We start from the raw sequence: 9,733 nt of genomic DNA, 5'->3' as shown, positions 1-9,733 counted from the left end.
CAGAGCAAGCCTCCCTCCTCCCAATCCGGAGGTCACGCAAGGGTTCCGCAAGTCCACAAGAAACCCCACAGGAACACTGTGACGCGGCGCCGCGGAATGAGTGGAGGCTCGGGCTCAGCCGCCGCCCCGCTACTTCCGCTCCTTAGGAGCATGGCGGCCCGTGGCCCGCCCGGGGATTGGACGCTGGGGACGGATGGCCACTGCGATTGGTCGAGGCCTGACTGACGTCAGGGCGCGGGGCCTACACCGTGAAAGGGGGCGACATGCGGCCAGACTGCTGCCGGCGAACTACGCTGTGGTTGAGTCGCGCCATGAGCGTGCTCACACTGGAACCCCGGCCCGCGGGGAAGCGGTGGCTGGTGAGTGGCGTCGGGGGCGGGGGCGCGGCGGCGTAGGGGCTCCTGGGCCCTAGCTAGCTCCTGTTCTGCCATTGTCTCCAGACACCATCCCCCAAATTCCTTGTCTCGGTTATCTTCTCTGGAAAATGGGGCCAGTATTCTGACGGGCTGTAAGCTTCCAGGAACTCTGCTCCTGCTCCAGGCGCTCTGCCCACTCAGCTCCCGGGGCACTCAGCCTTCTGGCGTCTCCGGGGTTTCTGGCCCCCCTTCCTCACTCTACCCTGCCTTCCGTTTCCCTTTCTCCGGTTTGGGTCCCAGGGGGCGCTGTAAGCCAGAGGGCGGCGAGAGATGTCGCACCTCAGTTTCCCCGGTGCCGCCCGCAGGTGGCCGGTCTGGGGAACCCTGGACTGCCCGGCACGCGGCACAGCGTGGGCTTGGCGGTGCTGGGGCACCTGGCGCGGCGTCTGGGTGTGGCGGACACCTGGGCGCGCGACCGGCGCTGCGCGGCCGACCTCGCCGTGGCCTCGCTCGAGGATGCCCAGCTGGTCCTGCTTCGGCCCCGGCGGCTCATGAACGCCAGCGGGCGCAGCGTGGCCCGGGCCGGTGAGTCAAGGGCACCAGAGATGGGCCGGCCGGGAGGGCGTAGGGGCCAGAGAAGGGATTCTGGGGCGGCGGTAGATCTCTTCACCTCCAGGTGCCTGTTGAGCTGCAATTGCTGCCTCTGGCCTCGGGTACTTAAGGGAATCTCAGTTTCTTTATATGCGAAATGGGGTCAATTGCGGCCCCTCCTCACGAGAGCCGTGAGTCGGGACAACGCCCTCTGGGCAGATGGGCAGTAACCAGGGCCACCATTTCCCTGTGCCAAGCGGAGCTGTTTGGGCTGACTGCTGAGGAGGTCTACCTGGTGCATGATGAGCTGGACAAGCCCCTGGGGAAAGTGGCTGTGAAGCTGGGGGGAAGCGCCAGGTGAGGCCCTGAGCAGGTCAAGGTGGGCTAGGGAGGACAGCCTCCCAGTTGGAGTGGGGGGAGGAGTGCCGATCCCAGTCTCGGCAGGGAAGAGGGGTGCTCTGACACCAGCCTGGGCTGGGAGGGGTGAAGGGTGCTGACCCAGGGAAGCACTAATTGTCCCTCCCATATCCCTTGAAGGGGCCACAACGGAGTCCGTTCCTGCATTAGCTGTCTCAACTCCCATGTGAGTCTGCCCCTTTGCCCCTGCCCTGGGTGTGGTGGGCCAACATGGGGGCCTCCCGCACGGGGCATCGAAACTCCCTGGGTCCCCCTCTGGCTCCCCCACAGGCAATGCCGAGGCTGCGGATAGGCATCGGGCGCCCCGCCCACCCTGATACAGTGCAGGCCCATGTGCTGGGCTCTTTCTCCGCCGCGGAGCAGGAACTGCTGCCTCTGTTGCTGGAGCGAGCCACCGACATGCTCCTGGACCACATCCGGGAACGAAGCCAGCGGCCCTCCTTAGGCCCTGACCTCAGTGAATTCCTGCCCCCCTAACCACCATGCCCACACATCAGCCAGGTTCACAGAGGTGCCGTGCCAACCTGTGGTATCCACTTTTTATAGACCTCTTCTCTGGGCTGCCCCAGGCCACCTATAGATTAAAGAGAGGGGACTATGGCCACAATGGTCCACTTCTGGGATGGGGATTGGTCTTCTCTCTGTGTTTTACTTGGAAAGTAGAGAAACTTCAGGAAGACTAAACTTTTTGAACCTTTTCGGAGAACCAGAGGTGTGAATCTGTAAAATTAAAGATGCGGCATGGAAGCTGAGGCCTCCTCAGGGGATTCCCACGCTTCCCCTGCCAGCGGAGGAGGGGCCGACAGGGTCTAGCAAGCCCCTCTCCCAGGTGATGCGTGGGCGTGCCTTAGTCCACAGTGAGGCCTTGCCACCCTTTTCTTTGGCCCATTTTACAGATGGGGAGATGGAGGCTTAGAGGGCTCCATGCGGCTGCAGTGTGGCAGAGCTATATGATCTGTACCCAGGGCTGGCTGCCATCTTGCCGTGCCTGGGGCCCTGGCACGCTTACCTCAGGGCTGCTGTGCACCCGGAAGGTTCCCACACGGGTGGTGTGTGAGAGCAGCCTGAGGTCCTCGGGGTTAGGTGGGATGTGGGCCCGTCGAGGCACCAGGCCCAGGTCCCCCGGCTGGTAGGGTGCGATGCTGGATGGCGGCTGGCGCAGAGACCCCATCTTGGGTAGCTGGGTGCCAGGCTGGCTGTGGAGAGAGGACTGGCATCACCACCTGCGTTTCCTCGTTGAGGACGCTGAGGTTCAGAGAGGCTTTGGGAAGCCAGGGTTCTGGCCCAGGGTCAGCTGAGAACAGCCCTTGGACAAACAAATTCCACAGCTGCTTCTGAGGTCACACAGGGTCACTCACTCACCTGCCCTTGGGTGGGCTGTGGGCCTGGCTCTCCTGATTGAGATACACAGCCAGCCGGGGGCTGAGGACCACGGCTGAGCTGAGCACGGCCAGCACTTGGTGCAGCATCTCCTTGAGCTGCAGCTGGAACACGACATCAGAGTCGCTGTCCTCCTCATCAGGTTGCATCTGCCGGTCGAGGGTGGCGGTGGGCCCGCGGAGATCAGGCTCATAGTGACCCCAACACCCACCTCTGGGAAACACCCCAGAGCCCCTTTTCTCCAAGTTTACCCTGGCTGTGGTGGGATACCCATTCTCCAAATGAGAAGCCTGAGGCACAAGGCCTTGCAGGGCCTCAGAGAGGGACTCCAGCAACTTGGAGACCTTCAAGGGATCTCTGAAGTACACAAATCAGGAAAGGACTTGCCAGGAGTCTCTCGGGGGGCGTGGGGGGGCTCTGGCCCTGGCCCAGCCTTCTCCGGGTGTCCTGGTTATCTCCAAGCAGTGTCTGACGTTGGCTCACTCCCCCTGCCCCTTTCACCCACTTTCTGTCACCTGTAGAACGTCCTGTAGGATGAAGGTGGCCTGGGCCAGGGCTGCCTCCAGATTTGCCCGAACCTTCTGCTCTTCAGTCAGCTCCCGCTGTAGCTGTTGTGCCTCAGCCTGCTGCCTCTCCAGCTGCAGGTTCAGCTGGTCTCTCTGACTCCTGGGCCCAGGACCAGGACGAGTCAGCCACCTCCCTGCACTCCCTGCACTCGGCGGTTTCTCTCTAGCCCCCAGGAGCCCTCATCCAGCCCCAGGCCTCGATGCCCCTTGGGAAAGGGGAAGTCACCGGCCGGAGTCAGGTGGCCCAAAGGGGATGGCCTCAAGCTCGGCCCCCCTCGCTCCCGCCGCGCGCCCCTCCGCAGGGCGCACCTCAGCGTCTGTGTGTCCTGCTGCAGCTGCCCGAGGCCCTGCTCCAGTTGGCTCAGCTGGAGGCGCAGCTGCTCGGCCTCCACTGTGCCCCGCTGCTGCTCGCGGCACTTCTCGGTCAGCATGAGGATGATCTGCGGGTGCGGGCAGGTGGCCATACCCTGGCCCCTCTGTGGGCCCTCAGCCTGCCCCCCCTCCCTCAGCTCCAGACTCCCCCAGAGCTCACCCCCTTGTACAGAGAGGCCAGCCAAGGCACTGGGGGCCCAGCACCATCTCTGGGCAGAGCCCCCAGTGGCCCGGGGCAGGTCCCGCTTCAACAAGTTATGGGGGCTTTCGACCAAATAAATAAAAACCAGAGGTGCGCCCAGCACCCAGGACCCCCCACAAAGGACCCTGTCCCGTTGCTGCTGCCTCCCTCATGAGTTGGCTCCAGCCAACTGAAGCAGCACCCCTAGGGTTCCCGCCTGCCTTATGCACCAAATGCCCTGTGACAAGGTCCTGGCAGGCACACCTTACGGTGGCCTCTGCTATGCCTGGCCATGACCTTCTGGGCGCTCTCCAATAGATCCAGCTGTTTGCACAGCTCGTCTCGGGTGCCCTTTAGCTGCTCGTTCTCCTGCAGCAGCTGTGCGCCTTGCCGGGATATCTTGGACAGCTGCAGGGTGACCGTGTTGTTCTCCACGATGGCCCGCTTTGTCGTGTCCCACATCTGGCTAGTGGCCACCTTTCGGTACTCAGTGGCCACCAGGTTCACGCGCTGGATGATCTCCTTCCTCAGTCTAGTCATGGGTGGGAACGAGGGGGTATCAGGCGGAGTGGGCACAGGCATTGCCCTCCCGTGTGGGGTTCCCCAGAGCGCTTAGGGCCGCCTCTATGCTCTATCTCCCAAAAGGGGCAGGGCTCCGGGTAGAGCCCCTGTAGACCCTTTGGCATTTTGATCCATATCAATGTATTATTCCCTATTAAACAAATGTAACTTAAGTCATGAAAAGTGGCAAGAGGAAGTCCAAGGATTTCCAGTCCCATGTGAGGGCTAGAGCTGGGAGCTTATCTATTTTTTCCACCCGTCCTAACATCACCAGCCAGGATTCTGAGGAGCAGCAGGATGGGGAGTCTCTGAGCTAGTGCAGTCCCCCCAGTTTGAAGCTGAGGCTCAGAGGCCTGAGCTTGGCGTGGCCTCAGCACCCAACCTGCCCACCTGTCCTTGTCCAGCACAGACTTCTTCTCGAGGTTGTACACGTAGTCCTTGTAGTCACCCTCCTGCTTCCGTAGCTGGTCTTCCAGTGTCGTGAACTTCTCTGTGAGCTCCTCTTTCTGCAGCCGGAACTCTTCCAAAGCCGCCAGCTTCCCCCCTGCCCCACCGCAGGGCACGGGCCCGGTGAGGGGCCGCCTTGGGAGGGCAGCGATGGCCTTGCGCGATGCCCCTCCCTCCCCCCCTTCCTCCAAGTCCTCCTGCCCTCCCTGTGCTTCTCGATCCAGTAAGGCCAGACCCCTGTCCCTACGAGATGCTATGCTCCGTCCTGCCCTTATTCATTGTCTTCATCTGAAACGCCGTCTCTTCCCCACCACTAATCTTATGAAGCCTCGTTCACGTTTCGCCTCTTTGGAAACGCCTCCCTTGACCTCTATTTTCTGGAAAGTGACAGTGACAACAGCCGTTGAACTTGAACAACTTCTCTGGGCCAGGCACTACTGCTGTCCTTAAGCCTCAAAAAAAACCAATAACCAAAAACCAAAAAAAAAAAAAAAAAAAAAACCCGCCAGCTGGGTGACCTTGGGCAAGACACTTCAACTCCTTGAAGTGCTTCCTCACCTACAGACAGGGCGGGGGTTGATAGTATTTCCTGCCTCGGACGCTGGCTGGGACAATTACGGAAGGTAATGTGTGGGAAGCGGCACATAGCTGCTGTTATTCAAGGTAGACGTATCATCCCCATTTCCCAGCTGAGAAACCTGAAGGTCTAGGAGAAGTGCTTGCCTAAGGCCACAGAGTTAATGGTAGAGCTGGGATTAGAGCCCGAAGAGCAAGAGCGTTGGGTTCCCTGCCCCCGTGGTGTGTGCCCCAGACTCGCCTGCCGGTCCCCTCCTCACCAAGGATGATGTTCTCCGTGGTGAGCTGGTCCTTGGTCTCCTGGAACTCATGGCGCACCTGGGCTAGCTGTGCCTCAAAGGCGTCCTTTTCTACCTCCTTGGCCAGCTGCAGGCTTTGCAGCTGCTCGTTGAGTTCGGTGATCTCATCTACCTTCTGGTTGAGTGTGCGCTTGAGGAAGGCCACGATCTCCTTCTTGTTGTTGGCCAGCTGCTCAAACTCCTGGCGGAACAGCTTCTCCTGCACGGCTAGTTCATCCCACTTCCGCTGGTACCTGAGGGGGGTGCAGGGCAGAGGTCTAGAGAGTGAGCAAGCCAGGCCTCCACGCAGCTGGGCCTGCTCCCCTGGGTCTTCCCATGGGGGGGCATTCGAGGTTCCTCACTGGGAATCCAGCCTCATCTCCCACTGTGCCCCCTGATCTGCACTTACGACCGCAGCCAATGCCTGTGCTCAATGCTGTACATCCATTACATCACCAGAATGTAAGCTCCACCAGGCCAGAGCCTTTGTTACACTCACAGCTGTGTCCCCAACACCTAGGACAGTGCATGGTACATAGTAGGTACCTGGTGTGTATTCACTGAATCTGTGAGGAAGTGGGTACTATGATAATTATGCCCATTTTGCAGATGAGGAAATGTAGGCTCAGAGGGTTGAAGAAACTCCTAGTCAGTAAGTGGTGAAATCAGAATTTGAACCCAAATCAGTCTGATCCCAAAGTCAGGGGTTTTTTTTTGTTTTTGTTTTTAATTTTTTTTTTTTAATTTTTTTTTCAACGTTTATTTATTTTTTGGGACAGAGAGAGACAGAGCATGAACGGGGGAGTGGCAGAGAGAGAGGGAGACACAAAATCGGAAACAGGCTCCAGGCTCTGAGCCATCAGCCCAGAGCCCGACGCGGGGCTCGAACTCACGGACCGTGAGATCGTGACCTGGCTGAAGTTGGACGCTTAACCGACTGCGCCACCCAGGCGCCCCCCCAAAGTCAGGGTTCTTAACCACAGTGTTTACTGTTGCAGTCAGCCAGCTCTGCACCCTCCCTAACGCGTCCATGCTTTGCGATCCGAAACCTCTGCACCTGCTGTCTTCCTTACCCTCGTCTGCCCGGTGAACCCTGGTGGGTCTCCTCAGTGGAGCCTTCTTGAACCTAAGCCCCATTTGTGACCCTCTTTTTGGTGCCCTCCTGTTAAGTGGGCCCTTGTTTAGTCAAGACCCGAGGTCATATGTGTCTTATCCACTCGGCAGACCTCTGACTTCTGTATTCTTGGGGTCTGACAAAGGGGCTCGGCAAACAATAAGCACTTGACAACTGTCTTCCAAATGCATTTTCCCCAAATACATTCCATCTGGTTTCTCAGCTTGAGGGAAACGTGAATTTTTAGAGAGTATTATATAAATGATTTACTGGTTTCCAGTGGAATAATTTGTGGAAGTTTGGAAAGCTGCTTTACTTCATTATTTATTCAACACCTTTGTTTTAATATTTATTTTTGGGAGAGCACAAGTCGGGGAGGGGCGGAGAGAGGGGGACAGAGGATCTGAAGTGGGCTCTGCACTGACGGGCTGCCAGCAGCAAGCCAGATTGGGGTTCAAAGTCACGAACTGTGGGATCGTGACCTGAGCTGAAGTCGGACGCTCAACTGATAGCCACCCAGGTGCCCCTATTCAACCAACATCTGAAGGGCTGCTGCTTACAGGGCATTGGGGAGCGCAGAGCCGAATGACTTGCTTTGTGGAGGAGGGAGCAGTTTGGCACAGGGAGGTCAGGAGGGCCAGGGCTCCCATCCTGGCACCTCCTCTTCCTGGGAGTGACTTCCCTCTCTGAGCCTCAGTCCCTCCGCCTGTACAATGGGGATGGTCAGGACCTCTCTCCTGGGACTGTTTCAAGGACACAGTGAAGCCACAGCACAGGACCCACCTGTGGGACTCAACATTGGCCGTGAGTATCTGCAACATCATCTGGGGAAGAACTGCCTGACGGTCATGAAAGGGGTTATTTATTTATTTATTTATTTATTTATTAGAAAGGGGTTTGTCTTTTAAGGGTCACCCTGAGACTGGGCTAGTGCATCATAACTAGGAAGAAAGTAGTTTTAATAAACTTTTTTTTTTTTATTTTTTTTAACGTTTTGTTTATTTTTGAGACAGAGAGAGACAGAGCATGAACGGGGGAGGGGCAGAGAGAGAGGGAGACACAGAATTGGAAGCAGGCTCCAGGCTCTGAGCCATCAGCCCAGAGCCCGACGCGGGGCTCGAACTCACAGACCGCGAGATCGTGACCTGAGCCGAAGTCGGCCGCCCAACCGACTGAGCCACCCAGGAGCCCCAGAAAGTAGTTTTAAAATAAGAAACATAAGCAAGTGAGCATGTCTCAGAAGAGGTACAGACCCTTCCCACACACAGTTCCATCTATGTCATGCAGCCCTGGGGAGACAACCCTCCTTTACATTTGGGGAAACTGAGGCCCAGCATGAAAAAACACCTGGGCTCAGCAGGTGGGTATGTCAGTGGTGTACACAGTGCAGGGAATCGTAGCGCAGGCGTCATGGGAGTGGGAGAGGTGGTGGGAGGAAGTACATGTATTCTACCCACCTGCCAGGGGGCTGCCATTTTCAGTTCATCCCACCGATTGAAGTCTGTCCTTTTATAAAGCACGTGATCCCACGGTGCAGGAGTGAGGCAGGCACTAGCGGTGCTTGCCTGGGGCAGGGTTGCCAGTTTAGCATTAGGGCCCCAGGACTCTGGGAGCTGAGATGGGTGAGGTCAAATTGTGAAGCCTCTCAGTGTTACTTAGGAAACTGAGGCTGGAGTCTAGAGGCCAGAACACAGGCCTCGGACCCCCGGAGCGAGCCTGCACAGCGGTCAGCTCTGAGCAGGGCTTCTGACCCAACAGGACCACCCTGACTGCCTACCCACCGGGCCAGCCTGTCCTCCAGGTCTCGGATCTGGATGTGGTAGAATTCTCGCATCTCCTCGCCTAAAGGCGTTTCCGCAGGCTTGCTGCCCATGCTGGCATCCTTCTTGCCACCTTTCTTCTTCTTGACCTCGGGCTCCTTGGTCCCCTTAGTTGCCTTCTTTTTGGGAGCCATGGCTGGTGGCAACCACTGCCCCAGGGCCCCTTTAAGAAGCCAGGTGGTTGCTAAGGAAGTTGGTCCCATACATAGCAACAAACTCAGGGAGAGAGGCAGATCTTAAAGGGACCCTGCCCTCTTCCTGGCAAGGTTGGGCACTAGCAACCAGCCTCCCCCTCCGAGGCCAAGCACCGACAGAGGCTGTAAGCTGGATTGTCCCAGATCATGGCATCTCAAAAATCAGGATGCCAGGCTCTTGGGGCACTTTTTTGAAAGACTCTGGGGAGACCTCTCCTTCCCCCGGGTGGAAATGTTACAGTGGGTGAGCCCTAGAAACCACTGCCTTGCCTCACTGTGCCAATCAGAGAGGGGGACTTCCCCAGAGTCCCCCAGAACGAGAAGACAGTCACCCGGCTCCCAGGCCAAGGAACCTCTCTCCTGAGGCCTCTGAGACCATGCTGGGATCTCAGGATGACCCTGTTCAGAGACTGGCTCCGTGTTCCACAAGGCTCAGTGGAAATGCTCCATCTGCCCCAAAGTGTCTGTTAATTGTTCCAAAGGCATACAGTGAACATTCAGGAAAATCTACTAAATCCCTGCAAGAATGAGGGTGGTATTTGAGCAGTGACCCACCCCCTTATCTGCTGGAGTTGTGTTACTTTATTTTGAGACAGAGAGAGAGAGAGAGAGAGAGAGAGAGACAGAGCATGTGGGTGGGGGAGGGGCAGAGTGGGAGAGAGAATCCCAAGCAGGCTCCACACAGTGCAGAGTCCGACATGGGGCTTGAATCCCGCTGTGAAATCACCTGAGCAGAAATCAAGAGTCGATGCTCAACCAACAGTCACCCTGACGCCCCGCTGCTGAGGTTTAAGAGAAAATATGTATTTGTTCTTTGCCCCTGGTTTCTGGCAGAGGACCTAAAACCCTCCAAATTTCCTAAATGAGACAGTATCTTTTG

The 9,733-nt window shown here is 57.6% G+C and overlaps 2 protein-coding genes across 5 annotated transcripts; one reads left to right on the top strand and one right to left on the bottom strand.

The window, feature by feature from the left end:
* Positions 1–118: 118 nt before the first annotated feature.
* Positions 119–2,062, top strand: PTRH1 (peptidyl-tRNA hydrolase 1 homolog). 4 transcript variants are annotated; one of them, XM_003995922.6, is made up of 5 exons: positions 119–359; positions 722–941; positions 1,205–1,304; positions 1,485–1,530; positions 1,635–2,062. In XM_003995922.6, exons 1-5 carry the CDS (start codon positions 264–266, stop codon positions 1,839–1,841), a joined length of 669 nt encoding a protein of 222 aa, XP_003995971.1. In that variant the 5' UTR covers positions 119–263; the 3' UTR covers positions 1,842–2,062. The 4 variants fall into 4 exon arrangements, with proteins under 4 accessions (XP_003995971.1, XP_044899028.1, XP_019672143.2 ...); XM_045043093.1 differs by having other exon boundaries at positions 701–941; XM_019816584.2 differs by having other exon boundaries at positions 194–359; positions 1,089–1,304.
* Positions 1,877–9,341, bottom strand: CFAP157 (cilia and flagella associated protein 157). The gene is made up of 9 exons (XM_003995921.6): positions 8,621–9,341; positions 5,708–5,979; positions 4,815–4,968; positions 4,128–4,395; positions 3,620–3,750; positions 3,260–3,410; positions 2,727–2,893; positions 2,374–2,560; positions 1,877–2,084 (listed from the first exon to the last, which is right to left on the bottom strand). Exons 1-9 carry the CDS (start codon positions 8,860–8,862, stop codon positions 2,013–2,015), a joined length of 1,644 nt encoding a protein of 547 aa, XP_003995970.2. The 5' UTR covers positions 8,863–9,341; the 3' UTR covers positions 1,877–2,012.
* Positions 9,342–9,733: the final 392 nt, after the last annotated feature.

This window comes from Felis catus, chromosome D4 (genome assembly GCF_018350175.1).
Source record: "Felis catus isolate Fca126 chromosome D4, F.catus_Fca126_mat1.0, whole genome shotgun sequence".
Classification (NCBI taxonomy): domain Eukaryota; kingdom Metazoa; phylum Chordata; class Mammalia; order Carnivora; family Felidae; genus Felis; species Felis catus.
The sequence above is the reverse complement of the archived record's forward strand: the minus strand, read 5'-3'. Positions and strand labels throughout refer to the sequence as shown.

Excerpts from the sequence above, each read along its gene's own strand:
- PTRH1 (XM_019816584.2), top strand. The coding sequence starts at position 194 with ATGGCCACTGCGATTGGTCGAGGCCTGACTGACGTCAGGGCGCGGGGC. Across the intron at positions 360-721 it reads CCGCGGGGAAGCGGTGGCTG|GTGGCCGGTCTGGGGAACCC; the intron begins GTGAGTGGCGTC and ends TGCCGCCCGCAG. Across the intron at positions 942-1,088 it reads GCGCAGCGTGGCCCGGGCCG|TTTCTTTATATGCGAAATGG; the intron begins GTGAGTCAAGGG and ends AGGGAATCTCAG.
- CFAP157 (XM_003995921.6), bottom strand. The coding sequence starts at position 8,862 with ATGGGACCAACTTCCTTAGCAACCACCTGGCTTCTTAAAGGGGCCCTG. Across the intron at positions 3,411-3,619 it reads CAGGACACACAGACGCTGAG|GAGTCAGAGAGACCAGCTGA; the intron begins GTGCGCCCTGCG and ends TCCTGGGCCCAG. Across the intron at positions 2,894-3,259 it reads TCCTACAGGACGTTCTACAG|ATGCAACCTGATGAGGAGGA; the intron begins GTGACAGAAAGT and ends CTCGACCGGCAG.